This window comes from Canis lupus, chromosome 15 (genome assembly GCF_003254725.2).
Source record: "Canis lupus dingo isolate Sandy chromosome 15, ASM325472v2, whole genome shotgun sequence".
NCBI classification, from domain to species: Eukaryota; Metazoa; Chordata; class Mammalia; order Carnivora; family Canidae; genus Canis; species Canis lupus.
In genome coordinates, this window is record NC_064257.1 from 56298288 (window position 1) to 56319211 (window position 20924).

General features: G+C 38.3%; 1 protein-coding gene across 8 annotated transcripts in view; it reads left to right on the plus strand.

The window, feature by feature from the left end:
- RAPGEF2 (Rap guanine nucleotide exchange factor 2) overlaps nucleotides 1-20924 on the plus strand; it is a 241852-nt gene that overhangs the window by 85730 nt on the left and 135198 nt on the right. For all 8 annotated transcript variants that reach the window (XM_025439185.3, XM_025439188.3, XM_025439190.3 and 5 more), the window contains exon 4: nucleotides 14757-14840. In XM_025439185.3, coding sequence (XP_025294970.1) covers nucleotides 14757-14840 — 84 coding nt within the window. The remainder of the gene's footprint in view (nucleotides 1-14756; nucleotides 14841-20924) is intronic.

Below are 20924 nucleotides of genomic sequence, written 5' to 3' on the forward strand. Positions count from 1 at the left end.
TGATGGCCAGTTATGTTTCATCTCCTATTCCCTATCTCCAACCAGATTATTTTTATTTAAGTCTAGACATAACAATTTATCTGTATCAATTTTAGAATGTGTCTTTGTCTTTAAAAGATAAAGGATTAAACAAAAAATTTAACTACAATATTATCAATCAAACCTTAAAAAATAATTCTTTAATATCATGGAAATATTCAAAATCTCTTTGTCTCAAAATATCATTCATTCATTCATTCATTTATATATAAGGATTTTATTTATTCATGGAAGACACAGAGAGAGAGAGAGAGGCAGAGACACAGTCAGAGGGAGAAGCAGGCTCCCCATAAGGTGCCTGATGTGGGACTTGATCCTGGGTCTCCAGGATCACATCCTGGGCTGAAGGCGGCGCTAAACCACTGAGCCACCCAGGCTGCCCTCAAAATATCTTTTATTTATTGGTTGATATTTTTCTTAAATGTCTTTTGCAGCTGGGTGGCCAGTTTTCAAGCAGTAAAATGATGTGACCAAATGCCTCCCCATTCTTCCCCCTCAAAGATGTCTCCCTGAAGATACAAAGGTGGATTAGAGTGAGTGGCTGGGCAGGGAGATTAGTGAGGAAACATCAAAGTAATCTGAGGGGGTATGGCTAGAACTGAGGCCCTTCAGGGAGTCAGGGATGGAGGTTGGAAGAAGATAGGTGATCTGATCTAGGATGATTCTTTGGTTGTAACGTATGAAACTATGACATCTAGGGGATGTTTTACAGGCAATTCTAAATATACAATCTAGAGAATAAAAGAAGGTACATCAAATGTAGAAGAATAGTAAGTAATCGGAGTGTATTTATTACTGAGAAAACTAGCAAGAGGCAGATGCCCTTAACATATTTATTCTTGAAGAAATTAAGACAAATATTTTAGAATATTTGTTTCTTTTAGGAGCAATGAGAAGCTGTCAATGGAATGAGTGTACAGATGTTAGGGTTGGGAATCTCTGAGGGGTATTATTAACATTTTCTGAAGCTGTCTAATGGCGGTGTGTCAACTTTCTATTAATTTGACCTCCCTCCTTAAAGCATGGTTTTGATAGTATTGATGATGTAAACATTTGATGCAAATGTTTAACAAGCACTTCCTATCTCCCACATAGTCTAATAAGTACTTTACATGCATTAATTTACTTACTCCTTGTGGCTGCCTTTGGGATAAATATTATCATCACCCCAGTTTTACACATGAAGGTACTGAGCTGTTTAGGGGCTAAGGAACTCGCCAAGGTCTCATTGCTGAAAGTGGGATCTAGATTTGAGCCTAGCCATTGTGATTCTGTTGCCTTAGCTGTTATCCCACTCACTAGCTTTTTCCAGCCGTTTTCATGCCATCGTAAGAAATGGCGCCATAAAAAATGATATTGCTTGTGTGCATGTGAGTATAAGCCTGTCATCCCTTTCTGTTGCTGGCATCCCAGGGGTGCCAGGGGTGATGAAACCCACCATCGGTTGCCTCCATTTCCCCGAGTCCCTAGCAATGATTACTTTTTATTCATTTAAATTGTGGGTAGGTTACAGTGTCTTAAATATATCTGAGTTGTTTGTTTTAAAGTCAGCGAATGTGAGCTATGCTGATGATGCAAAGCCACGTCTTAGATAATCCTAAATTGATTGCATTTAGGTTAGAATTTGTATATAAAGTTGATTGTAGCAGTTGCTGATTTTTGATTAGTTAGAATCAGGTGACAATGGAAAGTCTGTGGATATTCAGGAGATCATGATTTCCTAAGACCAAAAATTCGCAGAGACTAATTGTAGATCACTTAATCAGATCCCTGGTATTTGGCCAATCTTGTGATGAAGGGTAATTGGAGTGTTTTCTTCTGTGATCCTTGAAGAGACATGCTTCTGCTCTTACCAATCTGTGTCCATGCAGTTTTGAAAATTAAAGAATACTTGTATTTGTGGTGTATATAAATCTGTGATAACTTCATAATACCATCCCTCTTTTGGGGACCCGCTGTTATTAACTCATGAGGGAAATGACTTGTCTGCTCTTGTTCTCCCTCGAGTGTTAAGAATGTAGTGTAGCCAGAATATCAAAGACTTCCAGACTTTGGCTTTATGATCAAGAGATGAGTATTTTTTTTCCTTATTATGTTTGTCTGCTGGTAACTTCTAAGTTGATGGTTATAATAATTTCACCAGGTAAATATAATACTCTTTTGATCCAACTCCACACCTCATTTTCCTCAACTATAAAGTGGGAACAGTAGTAATAGTATCTACCCTTTAGTGTTGGTGTGAGGACAATATCAGTAGCATGTATAAAGTCTGTAGAGTGTTGCATACCTCGGAAGTGCATAAAAATGTTAGCTGCTGCTCGGGGAGCCTGCTTCAGATTCTCCCTCTGCTCCTCCCCTCACTAGCTCCCTTCCCTCTAAAATGAACAAATCTCAAAAAAAAAAAAAAAAAAGGTAGCTGCTACTATTGTTATCATCATTGGTATATTGATAATTTACATTATGGTATTATGATCTCCCAATTTTTTAACTGCTTTAAACGTTTGTTAGGAAGGCATCATGGTAGTGATATCTAACTCCCATGGTGTTAATTGTTTTAGCGTAAACCAACAGGATGACAAAAAAGATTGGGGAAGAGTTGTGGCTCTGACGAAATTGAACTGTAAAAAATTTAGAATTGACCATTTAGAATCTGGCATTTTTTTTGTGTGCTAGAAAGATAGATGAAATTAGTTGGACTTTATACAATGGATGAGAATATCAGGTGATTTCCGTCTTCCTTTCATTTGTTGTTATCAATATATGCTAGATTGCTTGCTTGGATAATATAGAGGTGGATAATATAAATATGTAACCTGACACACTACAGATATTTTGCTTAAAGAATGTAATTTGGGGCACCTGGGTGCTCCATGGCTGAGTGTTTGCTTTTGACTCAGGGTGTGATCCTGGGGTCCTGGGATCAAGTCCTGCATCGGGCTCCCCATAGGGAGCCTGTTTCTCCCTCTGCCTGTGTCTCTGTCTCTCTCTGTTTCTCATGAATAAATTAATAAAATCTTAAAAAAAAGAATTTAATTCAAGAAATGACATAAACAGTATGTCCTTTCAGTTTTAGTTTTTCTTTAGTGTCCAGGCATCCTCATGATATCATTTTAATTTACAGTTACTTTTCAGGTGCTAAAAACCTTTGGATCAGAAATTCAACCATTACAGTTTTTTAAAAAATGTATACATGCACCCCACACCCACACTATAAATGTGTGTAACGCTACCTCTGTTCTCCTTTTCCCCATATATGTCTGCCTGAATGCATTGGTTTCCAGAAGAGTTTTCATAGCATTTTGTGAAGGAGTTTCTCCCTATTGCCGGAGAGGAAGTTGTTCCTGTATTTAAAAAAAAAAAAAAAAAGCTTCATTCAGGTCCACTGAGTCCCTTAAAGCATTTTGATTGAAATCTGTAAACGTGCAATTTAGAACTTCAAGCCTCTACTCAGTGCTCGTTGCTTGTAGCAGTCTTCCCATGTGTTGACTTGGTTTCCTGTTGTCACGGCAGCTATCCTGAACTGACCCTGCTCTGCAAGGTCCCCAAGCCTCTGCTGCTGTCCCCTTCATGCCCTCCCAACTGCCCCACCTCCTCCTCCTCCTCCTCCTCTGTTCTCCCCACAGGGAGGATCTTTCTGTTCTCTCCTCCTGCCCCCTTTGCTACAGGCCCGAAGCGTGCCAGTCTCTCACATCCGTAAGAACCTTCTCCTTTGATGCTTTGGCCCGTAACCAATTGTTGTACTGCTTTTTTCCTTCCTAATGTGGCCAAGCATTTATTTCATTTTACATCACTCATCTACTACCTTAGTCCTTCCTTAAAAAAAAAAAAAAAAAGAAAAGAAAAGAGAAAGAAAATACGTCAAATCTCCTTTCTTTCCCAGCAGGATATAATCACAATTTTCAAATATCCTTCTTGTCCATGTTTCCATGATTTTGCTGTACTTGTATGTGTGTATAAAGAAAATAGTGAAGTCCCAAGATTTTCATTTACATGAAGGAATGAGATTTTTAAAGAATTAGCCTGTACGTAGAATTGTGGTACAAGGATGTTTAACCCCAAGCTTAGCGTGTTGTGAGGTACTTGTGTGCTGTATGTAAATATGAAAATTCAAATACACACACACTTGTGTATACATACATGCACATACACTGACATTTAGACAAACTTAAGATTATGCACAGTTGGTAATACTCTAGGGCTTCTTAGCAATATTGATATTTTAATATTTACTATTAGTCTTTAGATTAAAATGCTTTATTTTTGTGGTGAATAGAAGAGTAAATAGAACTTTCAAAGCTGTATTTAGTTTTAACCTCTGTCAAGGCAGGGACTGTAGTTTACATTTGCCACGCCTGGTACAGAAACTTGGAGTAGTCTGTTCTCTGTTATTTTTTGAGTTTATTTCAAAGGAAGATGCTCCTTTTAGAGATCGGCTGATAAAGACCTTCATTATGGTCTAATTTTGTAATAAAAGGGCTGACGGTGTGTTAGGTGTTAGATTTTTTCGTATCAGTTCCCTGTGGAACTCTTTGGTGAATAAAGACCTCTGAACTCTCAGATATAGCTCTTTAAAGAAATATGTAGTTGGTAAATAAGGCTAATTACTTCATCTGCTTTCTGATAAGTACAGGTTAGTGGTGCTATAAACCGTTTGGCAGTATTATTGCAGTTACTTGAGGCCCTTGTTTAGTGGGTTGGCAGATTTGGCTTTGAATTTCACTCAGTTTCTGGATGTCTACAGGTTCTCTTTGATTTCTGAGCACTACTTTTCACTAGATGAGGAACAGGTTTGTGATGAAAATGAGATTGCTGTGCATAATTCTAAAAGACTGGCTTTATAAATTAATTTCATGACTCATCGGTAGTTTTCAAAACATTTAACTTTTCAGATTTGGCTGCTCTTTTTTTTTTTTTTTAAGATTTTATTTATTTATTGCTGAGAGATACACACAGAGAGAGAGAGAGAGAGGCAGAGACACAGGCAGAGGGAGAAGCAGGCTCCATTCAGGGAGTCCAATGTGGGACTTGGTCCCAGGACTCCGGGATCACACTCTGAGCCGAAGGCAGATGCTCAACCACTGAACCACCCAGGCGTCCCTATATATTTCTTTTTTAAGATTTGATTTATTTGAGAGAGAAAGCAAGGACGAACATGTGAGTGCATGTGAGCAGTGGGAGGGGCAGAGGGAGAGAATCTCACAGGGACTCCCCACTTAGTGTGGAGCCCATCCCAGGACTTGATCTCAGGAATCTGGGATCACGACCTGAGCCGAAGGCAGACGCTCAACCACTGAGCCACCCAGATGTCCCTTGGCTGGTCTTTTAAATTTGATAAATTGTTTCTTGAGCCCTTGAAAATATCCCTCCATCCTCAGTATGGCTGAATGACTGATTGATGTATTGTAATATATGTGGAATCTGCATTGACATTTTTTTATCATTAAAAAAAAAGTGTTTTGAATAACTTAACGGTTCCCAAGGCATCACTCCTTCATTTCATTTTTTAAAATGAATTTTGTTAGTTTAAGAATGACTCCATTTATGAGCCTATAGAATTTTTGGCTTTACTCGTTCTTCAGGTCTGCTGGCTAAGTGAATTACGATTAAAAAAAAAAAAAGGATGTCTTATTATATTCCCTGTATTTTCTTTTTTTTTTTAAATTTTTATTTATTTATGATAGTCACACACGGAGAGAGAGAGGCAGAGACACAGGCAGAGGGAGAAGCAGGCTCCATGCACCAGGAGCCCGACGTGGGATTTGATCCCGGGTCTCCAGGATTGCGCCGTGGGCCAAAGGCAGGCGCCAAACCACTGCGCCAACCAGGGATCCCTATTCCCTGTATTTTCAAAATACAGTTATTTATTTTTCAAAATAAAGCTGAAATAGCCTTAATATTTTCATCAGTTTTCAGAGTTCTTCTAATGTATTTACTTTTCCTTTTTTCATGGTTCTGAGCCCCTGCTATTGAGTAGAGAATAAGGATTTTCTCAAGAACTTAATGTTAAAATGGTGCTTTTTTTTCTTCAAAATTTTTATTTATAATACAGCGAAGTACCTTCCTTACAATCTAGAACTTTTAGGAGACAGAATAAAAAGTTACCCTCAAAAAAAAATTACCCTCTATTTCTTAAATGTGTTTTCAGAAGTATGGGAATTTATATATTTATATATAATTAAATATTATGAAGTATATACTTTTGTAATAAATATTGCTTCTTTAAGCAGAAGAGACCAGGGCCCTGGGTGGCTCAGCTGGTTGAGCGTCTGCCTTCGGCTCAGGTCACGGTCCCTGGGTCCTAGGGTCGAGCCCCGCATCGGACTCCCTGCTAAGCCTGCTCCCTCTATCTCTGCTGCTCCTCCTGCTTGTGCTTTCGGGCTCTATCTCTGTTAAACAAACAAACAAATTCTTAAAAAAATACTGCTTCTCTATAGGGTAAAAATATAAATGCAAAAACCTGTAATTCTTGTTAGAGCTCTTTCTAAAATATGTTTTATTATTATGCCTTAGTAAAAATCATGTGGGTTTACCTTTCTTTTGACCTAATATTTCTAGGATCACTTATAATGCTGTGTTGCATTAATTTATCTGATGAGCTTACTTTGTGGTATTGGCCATCCAAAAATAAATAATGCATATTTTGTCTTTCAGCTTATAGCTTACAGTCCCATCAGAGGAGCAGAAACCCAAAACAACTGATGATTAAACTTTTTGATTAACCCAGTAACAAAAGTGATGTAATGTATTTGAAAAAAATTAACATTATTGTGTATCTGAAAAGCCATCTGCATATTGGAAGGTGGCCATTGTTAGAACTTCTTTTTTTATGCCATGGAACACTTTGTTCATAGGAAATCCTATTTAGCTCAATAGCAGTAGCTGTTATGGTTAGAAGAGAGTTGGACGGTGTGTAGTCCCAAGGGGCTGGCAAGTGCATATTGAAAACCTCTGCTGTGAACTAACTGCCTGACTCCTGTAGAAGGACAGAGAATAATTTGCTCTAAATAAGTAAAGTTATTTGCATGATGGCTTTTGGCATAATCATATATTTGAGAGTACAAGTCTAAGCCCATCAGAAGAGTATGAAGGACAGTATAGGTGAGCAGCCACGAGGGCCTGACCTTCAGCAGAGAGCCTCGATGGAGAGGCTTGAGGGTTGGGAGGCACAAACAGAATGTGATGATAGGTTGGGGAGAAGGAGAAACTTAGGAAGATTTTCTTCTGTTTTCTGGTTTTGTCCTCTGGTTGGATGCTGCTGCTCAGATGGTAGATCCAGAAAGAGACCGATGTTTTCTAGTTTTGGTCATTTGGTGGCCGGCCTTTTGGGATTCCTTGCCTAGTTGTCTCCACTTAGTTATTGGAATTTTTGTTACTCGTCATTTTATTTCCCTTTCTGATGTTTTACCCCAGATGGGGAGCCATTCGCCCACAAAAGGGTGATAAGAATCCTGGCTCCACATCTTTTGGATGCCCGCAGCTTTGGTGTTTGAATATGGTATAATATCCTTTCTAAAACATCCAAAAAAATGGATGTTTGATGTTTGGTGTCCTAGTTGCATCTAACCTCTCCATGAGTGCCCCAGCCACTTCTTCCCTGAATGGTCTTCCTAACCCGTGTTTGTAGACGCTTCACTGATGCTTGAATGGGTGACCATTCTTATTCACCATGATTTTCATGTTTTTGCTTCTCTGTGTCCTAATGCCCTTGCTGCTGTGGCCCACAGAAAGCACTGTAGAGGTGATTCTATGCCTCTGGGTCACTTCCGACCTAGGCCAATGCCATATTGCACTTGATCTGCCAAAGTGGGCGGGATTCCTTCCTGTGGCTCTGACGCCCTCCTCATGCCTTGTTTTGTCAGGCTCATCTGGGAAAGCACTAATTTCTGGCCCCAAATTTTCTGAATTCTTGGAGGGTACCATTCTTACCAAAGTTTCTGTTTCTATTTGTCACCGCCACCCTCCCCCCTCAGGTGCCTGTTTCCAGCTGAATATTAAGGCACCTGAGTATCCCCTGCCCGCAGCTGCCTGCCCCACTCCTGCTACTCTTGTCTTGTTGCAAGGCTTTCTCCTCAGTTTTCCTTGCTGTCATTGCCATAAGCAGCCCTTTTGGTTGTTGGGCTCCACAAAACACCACTAAATTTTCATATTAACAACTGAATAAAGTAGCCCTTTCATGTTAGTTTTTTGCTCTCTAATAGCTGCCTTTGCTAAGTTAGTTTTCTTTTGATGCTGATGCTGATTCTTCCAACCCCCTTGTCATCTTCAGTTTGATCACTTGCATTAGCTTCCTGCTTTCTAAATGGGAAATGTGCAGCGGCACATGCAGCCCTTTCACGTGCAGACATCGCCACCGTGTGGGCTTCCCACATATTGCTTAAGGCCGTTCTCGGCCTGGTTTCATTTTTCTGGTTACTGGTAAATTGAAACTTACATCTTTGACTTTTCTTAAGATTTTATTTATTTATTTTAGAAAGAAAGCCCAAGAGGGGGCAGGAGTGCAGGGGGAGGGAGAGGGACAAGCAGACCTCCTGCTGAGCGCAGAGCCCTATTCCCTCCAACTCTGGCCAGGTCTCCAGACCCGGAGGCCTGTGACCTGAGCCGAAACCCAGAGTCTGACGCTTACCCGACTGAGCCACCCAGGTGCCCCAGGCTTTCACTTTAATACCACATCTGAGTTGGTGTCTATTAAATATTAATTAATTCATTAAGAATAGAGCTTGAGTGCCAATCAAGCATTGTGTAGCATATATATATATATATATATATATACACACACACACACACACACACACACACATATACGTGATACTGGTGAGTTACAGGAGTTTAAAAACTAATGGTGGGGAAGACTCTTAAAATAAATATTATGACACTGGCAGCTGCTTACTGTGAACATGTACAAAATGCCCTGAGAGCTCAGGAAGAAAATGAGTCACTTTATTTGGAAGCTACTAACACACTTCTCAGGGTAAGTGGTAGTTAGCCTGGAATTCGAAGGATGAGTAATGAGTTTACTAGATAAAAGGTACTGTTTAAAAGCTGGACCAGCAGGTTTATCCAAAGGCCCTTGAGACATTGTTGGGGAAAAATAGTGTAGTATGGCTGACCAAGGTGAAGTTTGCAGGATAGGACATTTGGGGTTAGGAGCAGGAGGTAAAATTGTAGGTTGGCCTTTTAGAAATGGTCATAAGAGAAGGAAAGAGATGAAGAGAACTCTTTTTTGTGTACCTGCTATGCAAGGCACTGCACAAATATACTGTTGTTAAATCCAAGTAATGTTGTGAAAAAGGTATCAGTATCTCCATTTTACAGTGGAGGAACTAGGATCTAGAACTAGAATTTAACTTCAGCAGGATCACATGGCTAGCAGGAACGAATATATGTTCCAAAACCTTTGTGCTTTGCATAGCAACATATTGCTTCCTTCCTGTGCTCGCCAAGGGTTTGGACTTTCTCTGGTTGGGGAACTACGGGTCGTAAGCAGAAGCTCGCCACGATCTGACGCGCATGAGCAAACGGTAACTGCAGTGGTGCCCAGTTTCTACCTGCGGCAGCGCGCAGCTCCTGTCTGGAAGGAGCTTCAGTGTCGTTGGAGGAAGGTACCTAGGTACCTCAGGACTAAGAATTCAAAGGAGAAAAATATAAAATAGAATAAAATTAGATGGGATAAATATTTTGGAATTTGGAAAACAGTGAGGAGAAGATTTATTAAAGAAATAGGGCTTGAGCCAATTCTTTAAGGTATGATATGATTGAGAAGATGAAGAGAGGCAGACGTCTTCGACAGGTTGGCCGAGGTGGGAAGGAGCAGCCAGGAGAGCAGCCAGGCAGTAGTGGTGGTTCGCGTTGAGGAGTAGAAGGAAACAAGGCGGGGACAGAATGGCTCCACATTCAGTGCTTGCCTCTCTCTTCCCCGTTATTCCAAGTCTACACTTGCCATTCCAGCTTAGCCTTGGCTTAAGGGGCATCATTCATTTTTGATTACTTCAGAGTCCTTCTGTCTAATTAGACCGAGAGCGAATTGATCATTCTATAATGGTCTGTTTATATTTTGGTTTTGTTTGGTTTGGTTTGGTTTGGTTTATTCATTTTCTCCACGTTGGTGAAATAAAAAGGCTTTTCAGAGTGTCTTGTCATACACCTAGGCTTTTGTGGCTTTCATTTTGTAGATTGCAGAATGGGCTGTACTAGCATCAAATCAGTTGTCTGTTAGAGTTCTTAGTTTAGTCTAAAAAATTATAGGTCTTTTCTAAGTGTCCATTTTGGCTAATCAGAGAGATTTGCAAAGTACTACTTTGCTGTATGTCCCTCTTTAATCTTTAGGTTCCTCTTTTCTACCCACTGCTGCTGGTGTTAAGACTTAGGTTATTTGGAGACGCTCAATCCAAGGTTTATTCCAAGATTCAGCTTGTCCCATTAGCTCATAATTTCGGCCCTTAGCTCATTTTAAAAGCATAAAACAATTATTGAGGAAAAAATTAAAATAACACTGGTGAATATGACACCTGCAACTTATTTCCGTAGATATTGATAGAGTTGTACTTTTTCTCTTGCCATTTGTTGCTGTTGGGGCTTGGTTTTGAGATGGTTTTTCTAAAGGTTTTTCAAAGTTGACAAGCCCCAAGCATAAAAATCACCTGGGGTCTGTGTTTAAAAGGCACTGTGATGGATCTCCCACCTGATGATCATAGACTGTGGGGTTAGGTGGAAAAGGCAGAGGCTGAGAGCATTCATTCTTAATTAATATCCCAGGTGATTGACATGCATATTAAAGCTTGAGAACCACTGGACAAAATGAAATCCCAGTGTTAGTCCCAGATAACTACTATTGTCATAGTCTTATGTTTGCTAACTTCGTTGCCAGTGTGTCTGTAAGCGAGGTCTGGGATTCAGTTTGCTTATTACCCTTTAAGTGTTAGAAAAGTTTAATGCTGCTCCTGCTAAGTACTTTCTTAGAACCTCTGCATTTTTTCTTTAAAAAAATAATCATCACTTTATATGTGTAAAAAATGCTATAAAACCTCGGGTAATGACAGCTGCACTGTGGGAAAGGCGTATTTGCAGCCTTTGAAGGGAAGCAGGATGTACCCCATACTGAAACACTGCCTGCCTGAGGCATAATTGTAGATGATTTCTAACAAAGTCAGGAGAATTTTCTGGATGATTAATACTAAGTAAAACAGATTTTATGGTGGCATCTCACAGCAAGGAATTTTTGGAACACAAACCAACATGAGTTCTGTGGGGGGATGGGTGGGAAGAGAAGATGGGAGGGATTTTCTAGCTTTACAGCTATTTCCTGAACATGTTAAAATAAGATTCACTGTTTTTGTTTTCCTAGTTCTGATGAACTTACATTTATAAAACCCGAATCCTTAAAAAAGAGATAATAATAAAGGAGTTGCTGTGGTCATAATTGGCATGGCATGTAGTGTACATGTTCCCTAAATTCAATAAATGTTTGTTGATTGATCATCCTCTTGTCAGTTCCTTCTCAAGCAAATACAGCTTTTGTGAGTTGACATTTGAATTTTTTGGAAAAGGTAGAGGAAACAGCCCATCTATCAGGAAAACAAAATGAAAGTGGAAGAGGTTGAGATTATCAGTTTCTTATCTTTACCGTCTTAAATTTTTTCTGAAAGAGTCAACCCTAATTATAGGGTAATGAATGGGCATTCGGGGAGTCAGAATATTGCCTGTTACCGTACTTTATCCACTTTGGACATTAGTTATCATTCACTTCATGCATGCTTTAGGATCAGTGCCAGGAAGGCTGCATTTACAAACCTTGCACTTATTTCATCCATAGTAATATGCCTTCAAAGTGGACAGGTACGGGCGCCGAGGTGGCTCAGCGGTTGAGCGTCTGCCTTTGGATCAGAGGGTGATCCCGGGGTTCTGGGATCTAGTCCCACATCGGGCTCCTCGCAGGGAGCCTGCTTCTCCCTCTGCCTGTGTCTCTGCCTCTCTCTGTGTGTCTCTTATGAATAAATAAATACAATCTTTTTAAAAAAAAAGTGGACAGGTACAGAATAACTAGGAAGCCAGCAAATGTTTGCTCTAATCTCTATGTCACAGTTGATTTAGACCGTGGTATATGATAAAAAAAAAAAACTCTAGAATAATTATTATTCGCATTTAATGAGTGTTGTTTATTTAATCCTTGCAGTTACTCGCTCTAGTAACTTGCCCAAGGCCACATAGTTAATAAACAGTGATCTACCTTAACTTCCCATTTTTCTAGATTTCAGTTCTCTTGACCAACCTTTTGGTGATAAGGAAACATTGTAAGAGCAGATTAAGTTTACATAATAATTCTTTTTTTATTTCAGTGTTTTATTACTTATTATTAAAAATTTTTGAAGCGGTGCTTGCATTTGGGAGAGCACACCTTCACTTAACATAAATTAGAATTTAATAATAATACTGTCACCTTATGCTAAGAAAGACACCCCTCCCCCCCAATGATTATAGATTGTAAAAGCTAATGATTAAAATCTGGAGGGAAAAGGATATGAATTATTTCTGTAGTACTGTACTTTGCATTCTCATTTGAGAAATCATTGAACTTTTATGGTTTCGTTGGAGCTAAACTCTATTTGACAATATCCTTCCTTTACTTTTCATGAAGCCTTGCTATCAGGGACTAAGTAGTTGTGATATTAAGACTGATCTTGGGGAAAATGATAGTCAACTGCTGATTTGTTTGGAAGCAAATAGCAAAATGTAATGATTACATGATAGTGGTTGGTGCTTTAAATAGCTATTCAGAACTGTAAATAGAATTTACTGTCCTGTAAAAACTTTTGGAATCTATTTCTACCTGCCCTCTCTCACATTGTGCTGTGAGACAAGTGTAGTATGCAGCTTCCATGTTGTACTCATAACAGCAATGTCCTGTACTTCCTTCCACCCCTTCCACTGCCTAGAATGTGAATGCAGTGGTGAGATTTGAAGCTGCTTCCTTAGAATATGCCATGGCCGTTGTGGGTTGGGAATGACAAAGCCACCGTCATATCAGCCTTGGGCCTTTGGTGCCAAGGCTGCCGTTCTGTGTGTGAGAGAGAAATGAACTTCCTCCTGGTTAAGCCATTACTATGTTTAGCTTTTTGTTTTGTTTTAACAGTATCTGAGCCTGTATCCTAACTAATAAATTTGGTGAACTTGACTGGATAAAATAGAATAACTTACACAATGGCAAAAAGTGCAAAGGATAAAGTAACAAACTAAGGAAGAAGCTACTCACAGCCCATCTTTTTAAAAAGGCTAATTTTTATAAAGTGTTTCTAGATTAGAATAAGTCCCACAACTTAAAAGAAAATTGGTTAAAAGTAGTAAACTAATTTCACAGAAAAAGATTAGACTCATGGAAATAAAAAAGGTGCTCTTGTAATAAGAAAAAGAAATGAAAAATGCACAAAGATCTCATTTTCATCAAGCAGATTGGCAATAACCTAAAAGATTGTTAAAAAAAAAAAGCCTCAATGGTAGTATTTCTCATGCCCCCCTGTGGCTTACCCCTTACCCACTCTGCTTCAGCCGCACCTAGGCCCTGGCTAGGTCATGTCAGCCTTTGCACTGACGCTGGGTCCTCCCCGCCCTTTGCCTGGAATGATGGTTCCTGACCCTTGGCTGTCAGCTCCTCCACCCAAATGTGCTCTCCTTGGTGAGACTGGTCTTACCCAGCCAGGTATGACTGTAACACCCTGTTTCGCATTTTCCTTGACCTATAGTAATTTTTTTCCCCAGAGCACTGATTTGGAACTTAACTAATTTGCTATTTTTCTTATCTGTATTATCCCACCAGAATATAAGCTCCATAAGGGAAAGAACTTTTTGTTGTTGATGGTGGTGTTCCTTAAAGTATGCTAAGCACCTAGAATAGCCCTCATCATAAAATTGTGAAACATTTGTTAAACAAATGTAGCCACTATATTATATATTAGTAAGGCTGTGTGATAGTATATAGGTAAGTAAGTTGCTGAGTTGAGCACCTGTGGAGGACAGTTCTCAACATTTATCAAAATTATGGTGCATGTGCCTTTTGACACAACAGTTGCACTTCTGGTTACTAGTTATAGTAAAAACTGTATGCATGAGGTTCCTGGTTGCAGTTTTTATTTATTTTTAAATAACTGCAAATGATTAAAAACAACAGAAATAACTGTCACCAGGGGTTGCTTAAGGCAAATATGTCACATCCACAAGAAAGCTATCCTCTCATAAGAAGATCTCTAAGAGCACAAAGGAAAGAACACTATAGAGTATGCGGTCTTTCCATAGAGAGAAAGAAAGACGGTGGAGGGAATAAGAATATATGTCCTGTTTTTTCTGTATATAAATTCTGAAAGAATATCCAACAAGTATGGCAGAAAAATGTGGGAGCTTGGTAGAGAGTTTCATTGTTTACCTCTTTATATTTTGTTTTACGAAAAGCAGGGGAACTATTTTAGTCAAAAAAATTCAAAGATAAAACTTGGGATGGTAAGTGCAGTAGGTGTAATATACTGATAAGTATCTTTAGCTTATTTGGAGGATAAAAGATAATTTAAAAAATGATTCCAGTAATCAAATAGTGGCATTTTTATGAATTTGTTTTATGCTATTTCATTGTACTTCATGATTCTAAAAGAAACATGGGTACTATACTTTGTGCTATGTTTTGATTTTGTTGTTGTCACAGATTAATCATCTGATTTTATTATCTTTTTTTCTAGTCCTGATGATATTGGGACCTGCTGGTATATCCTTCTCTCTGGTTCCGTGTTCATTAAGGAATCCATGTTTCTTCCAAGAAGCAGGTATTGTATAGATATTCTGTAATGGATTATCTGTGAAGCTTAAAATCCTTTTGCTGAATCCTTTTGCACAATTCTTCTCTTCCTGTTTCCTCTTCTGCTGACACAAAACAAGGTAGTACCTTGGGGTGTTGATCTTTAAGAAAGGACCATTTTATGTTTAAACACGATTCCAATCTCTTTAACCAAGGAAAAGAACACAAGATGTGTTGGTGACATGTCCATTTGTTATAGGAACATGTCAGGCTAGTGTAGGGCACATTTGTTCATCTGCATAAAATCTGCCTCTGTAACAGGCAGTCTCATAAACATCTAAAGAGAAGCAAAGAAAGTTCATTGAGACCACATGGGACTAGAAATAGAAAGCCAGAGACTATCGTTGACTTTTCTGCTTTTTAGGACCATATGGTCTCTCATTCTTGCATTTGTCTCTGGACTGGCTTCCCGCTTTCTAAGGCTACTAATGTCTTTCTTCGTGTGATTTTGGCTGTGTGTGCTGACTGTTGATTTATGCCCTTATGTCCCTAATGGTTATGCCATTTGGCTGTAGTGCCCCTATCTTTTCTTTGGCTTCTTCAGGCTATAGTCTGATTGTCTGGGGTTGGGGCAGATGTGCACCTGGTTGCCATCAGCTATGACCATCTTTGGGTTAGAACTTAACTGTTACACATGTGCCGCCTCTGTTTAAGTTCCCTGACTGAGGGTGTCAGCTACTGAGTTTTACTAGTTATTTTTTACCCCATTTGTTTATTTTTCACAATTAAATATTTTTATTTTGACTGAAGTTTTTAAAATTTTAACTGATTAAAGGGCACCTGGGTGGCTTGGTTAAGCATCTGACTATTGATTTCAGCACAAGTTATGATCCCAGGGTTGAGATGGAGTTCCACATTGGGCTCTGCACTGAGTATGGAGCCTGCTTGGGGTTCTCTCCCCACCACCCCCACCACCCCACACCCATGCACACACATTCTAAAAACAACAAAACCCAAAACTGATTAGATATCTTTATTTAAACTTACTAAATAAATATTTGAATTGACAAAATTTATTAAAGCATAAATGACCACCCCCCCTTCTGTAACCTAACCTAAGTCTCTCATTAAAATATTAAAGTATATTCTTGATGAATAATTCTGAATGGGTCAGAGACATATTAAGAGTCTATTTTAAAGATATGAAGAAACTTTTATAAAATGTCAGAGTCGGTGAGACAGGGAGAAGTAATTTGTACAGACCTAGGTGTGGTAATAGAAGGCACTGGGATGGCCTTTGGAGGCCAGAATGGTAGGTAAAGAGTGCCAGAGGCACATTGCATCCATCTACTGAAAAACAATCTCTGGTGCAATTCCCATGCCTCTTTGCCCTTCTACTTGTCCAAGATCAGATTGGCAGGCATTATTCTCTTTGGAAAATGGCCCCATGAGGGAGAGAGGCTCTATTGCCTGTTTGTTCTTATAGTAGGAATAGTTATAGTAATGGTAATAGCATTGGTGGTGGCAGTAGTAATGATAGAAGTAGTAATCATTTTAGTAGTAATACAATAATGATGGAAAAATAGCTGAGGCTTCGATAGTGCTTTCTATTTACCAGGTCACCATTTTAAATGCTAAATATATACATATATATATATTTATGATATAATTTAATATTGCAACTATCTTTTGAGGTGAGTATAATTATCATCTGCATTTTATGATTGAGGAAACCGGCAGTATAAAATGGCAAGTGGTTTTATGTCCTAGAATTCTACCCAGGAAGCCTGGAATATGCCTGTAAACCAGCTCCTGTATTTCTGGGAATTCTGTTTCCCAGAGGAATGGAGAATTGAATAATACTCTTCTCCCTCAAACACAGGACCTACTTTTTTTTTCCCTTTTTGGAGACTCTTAACTTGGAAGAAGGTATAGGCAAACAACATTTAAACATTGGTATACTTTTAAAATTATATATAATTTTAATGTAAAAAATAATAATTACATAAATTAGCAAAGATAAAGAGAAGGAAAAAATCACTTATAATCTAATATCCAAGATAATTAATCTGTAATATTCTAGTGTTTTACAAGTATGCATTCCACATATTTAAGAGAATACTTAATAAACAATTTAATATCCTGTTTATTTCAACTAAATAATATGTGTACATATATGTGTAGTCTTGTAATATTAAAAACTCTTTAAGGACAGCCCCAGTGGCTTAGTGGTTTAGCACCACCTTCAGCCCAGGACATGATCCTGGAGACCTGGGATCGAGTCCCACGTCGGGCTCCCTGCATGGAGCCTGCTTCTCCCTCTGCCTGTGTCTCTGCCTCTCTCTCTCTGTCTCTCTCTGTGTCTAATAAATAAATAAAACTTTAAAGAAAACCCTTTAAAAGGCTTATGCTGTATGCATTTTAATGCCTGTTTAATTGTTCAGTTATCTGAACAGTTTAGTTAATAAATGTAAGGGTACACATTTGATACTTTATATTAGAAATACTGCTTTAATGACTGATTTGAAATTTATGCATCTTAAAAGAGAACAAAGGTTAGTGACTTCATTATCATATTGGTGCAAGGTCTGTTGTGCAAACCAAATCTATAGACTGAACTCCTAGAACAGTGAAGGAGCCTATGATGGTCTTTTTTGACTACCAGCCATAATGAACTAGCCAAGCAAGCAGCAGCTTGTTCTAACTTCTGGAAAGGGAACCTAATGTTCAGATAACTGCTGTTCTAGAAGAAAGAGGACTTGCAGTTCAGACCTATTTTATGAACACATTGGACTCTATGTCTAATTATTTAAAAAGATGACATAAGTTACTCTTTCTCTGGCTGGGTATCAAGTGCTCGCAAGCCAGTACTTTAATGGGATGAAGGAAGGAATGGTGTTGCAGTCTGAATGACAAGCTAGTACTATTTATAAGCTATTTCTTCACGTTGCACCTGTGACATTTGCTCTAAGTTGTTTGTTTCCTTTGGTGATGTTGCCTTAGGAATAGTGCTGATACTGTTTTAATAAGGAATCTCTACTGGCACTATGCTACAGGTTGACATTAGTGATTCATATTTCTCTAGAATTCTTTCTCATTGAGGTTTGATTACAGAATAATATGGATGAGGTGTTAGTAACAGTCTGGTATTATAAAACAACTAGTTCACAGATGATTCTCCACATTTACCATATTTTTATCATGTTAGTCTGGAAATTGTTTATTGGTGTATATATAATAAGTAACCTGCTCATTCTCTTAAAAGTTTCAACTCATTTTAACAGCTATTTCACCCCAAACAGTTAGTCTTGAATCAAAGTACTTTGAAAAACATTTTTATATTTTTAACTAATTCTCATGAAGTTGCTTTGACACCTGATATCATCAAGTGAGAAGGAAGGTATATATTGCAAAAAATCTGTCACTTGGCTTTCAGGTTTCATTCACTTTATTGAATTCCTCATTTAGGTCAGCATTTTATGATTTTAAAAAAGAAATTTTGTTTTCTTTTTAGATAGATAAAGGTTCTTTGGGCTGCTACCTTTACTGCGATTATTGAAACATGAATCGTTTTCGTGATAAGAGTTACATCATTAATGGAGTCTATTAATTCTTTTGAGACCATCAGTGACAGCTCACTCTTTCCCATTTCAAGCAACTTAAATGATATAAATTTTTTATGGATTTTATTGTAAATCTATTAGAAATGTCTCACCTTTTGAAACACTGGTATTTGTACAAGTGGCTGTAATGCCATTTATAATGTTGTTACATGTAATGTTGCCCTAAGGTACGCTAAACTCTGGAGTAAAATATGTAGTCTTGAAGCAATATATGATTTACAGTAATATTTTTCTTAAAGTCTTATTTAAAATAAATTCAGTCTCTTTGATCAGAAAGATGGTGAGCAAGGGTAATTTAGGAATGCAGCAAAGGTTATTCTCATTCTCATTTAGGAGAATGTCAGAGGGGACACTTATCATGGATGAATATAGAAACAGTATAAATTGGGTGTGTTTTCCAATCAGATAAGCAAAGCAGTGGTAGTCACTAAGTTGTGCAGGTGGTATCTATGGTAATCGTAGGTTGATCTATTAAGACGGTGACAGGCATCATTTCAAAGGCATAGTTTGCAGCAACAGTGAAGCTGGAAAGCAATAGATGAAAATTGTCTTAAATAAAGTTGCAGGTTTAGAAGTGGTTTTTAAAGTATACTTTTGATTATTCTACAAAATGGGCCAGAAGATATCAATATTGTTCATTGTCACAATGTGCTCTAAATCAGAGTATTTATGGAACTTTAATAAAGATTGTTATATACTTTAAATTTTCTCACTTTTAAAATTGTCCCACCCTATGAAACCTATTTTGTAGTAATGTCACAGTTTATTTATTTATTTATTTTTTTATTTTATGATAGTCAGAGAGAGAGAGAGAGAGAGAGAGAGAGAGAGAGGCAGAGACATAGGCAGAGGGAGAAGCAGGCTCCATGCACCGGGAGCCCGATGTGGGACTCGATCCCGGGTCTCCAGGATCGCACCCTGGGCCAAAGGCAGGCGCCAAACCGCTGCGCCACCCAGGGATCCCACGTCACAGTTTAATAACTTGGGTTAATATATTGTGTTTTGGCTGCTGGCTTCTTTGAAAGGCTGAGAATTTTAATGTAGATATTAAAGATAGGCTTAGACTGTGCTTCTAAACTTACTGTTTGGATTGTTAGAAAAGAAGACAGTTTACCTACATTAACTCACAGCATTGGAATCTTTTTCTAGTAATCTATCATTTTACATTTGTTTGTAAAAAACAGAATGTTAGATATATAAACATTATAAACTGTCCTTTCGGTTTACGTTGATCACAATCATAGAAAAAAAATCACTTTATTAAAATGTTGAACATGGTTTTCTCAATAGAATCAATTTTATCCTAGAAGCCTCCAAGGAAGGACCTTTTAATAGAAATGATCATGCACACGATATTTAAGAATAAACAATGTTTTTATTGCTCTGATAGTTAAAAACTCTCTATATTTTTATATACAGAGCAATCAGTAAGCAAATCTCTTAACTTCATATCAGTGTGGTAGAGGCTGTAAGTTTGAAGAAGAGATAAACCCAAGGTCTAGAAATGTTCAAGATGCCAAGAAATGGGTTATAATCAAAGCTGAGAGCCTGAGGAATTGGGGACAAAGACCTATCTATAAAGAGGGGGGAGGCTTTCAATGCATGGAAGTTAGGGTGCAGCTACCAGGTTGTCAGGCAGCAGACCTAGTGGGACAAGTGATCTGTACACTCGAAGTGCAGTAAGGGGTTATGTCTATAGTGGGCAAGCCTTGTCCATAGAAATTGCTGAACATGGAAATGCCATAAAAATTTAGGATTGGTCAAAGACCCTTTTCATGTTTTTGGTTTATTCTGTCTCATTCTAAAATAGATTTGATAGAGTTTAAATTTTGAGGCATAATTCCGTGTCATTTCAAATAGTGGTTGAAACTGGCATTACGTCTTGTTATGGTCTCTATATTAAGTTCTGGAGTATACAAAGGAAGCAAAATAGTCTACTCCCTGCTGTCATGTAATTTGATATCTATTTGGGGGGGGTTGAAGCTGTTTTATATGAAACATAAAGAAATTGCCTAGGTGTCATTAGATAATACAGTGTAAACTGATAGAGCAAAGACCACACGGAATGCAAAATCCCTTCCAAGATTAGTGGTGTTTTATTGTCTGTGGTAATCAGGAGTAGCTCTTAAGGAAGTGAATTTTGAATTAGGTTTATGATTTAGATTGTTGAACAGTGGTTGCAAAGGAAATCTGGACATAGTACAGAACATGAGTGATGGCACAGAAATACAATTGAAAGAAGGCAGTTCATACATAAGCAAAAGCCAGGGTGGAGGGAGGCACAAGAATAGGATCATTCAGCTAGAACAGACATGCACTTTAGGGGGTGAACTAGTTGCAAAAGCATTTGGTAATGGTGTCATTAATGGAGAGGTCTAGTTTACAAAGCTACACAAGCTGGTTGGAAAGGCTAGGATTGCTGGGAAGTTAGGTATCACATAACACTGACGGGGGGTTGGGAGAAGTGCTCACATCATTTATTTGTGTCA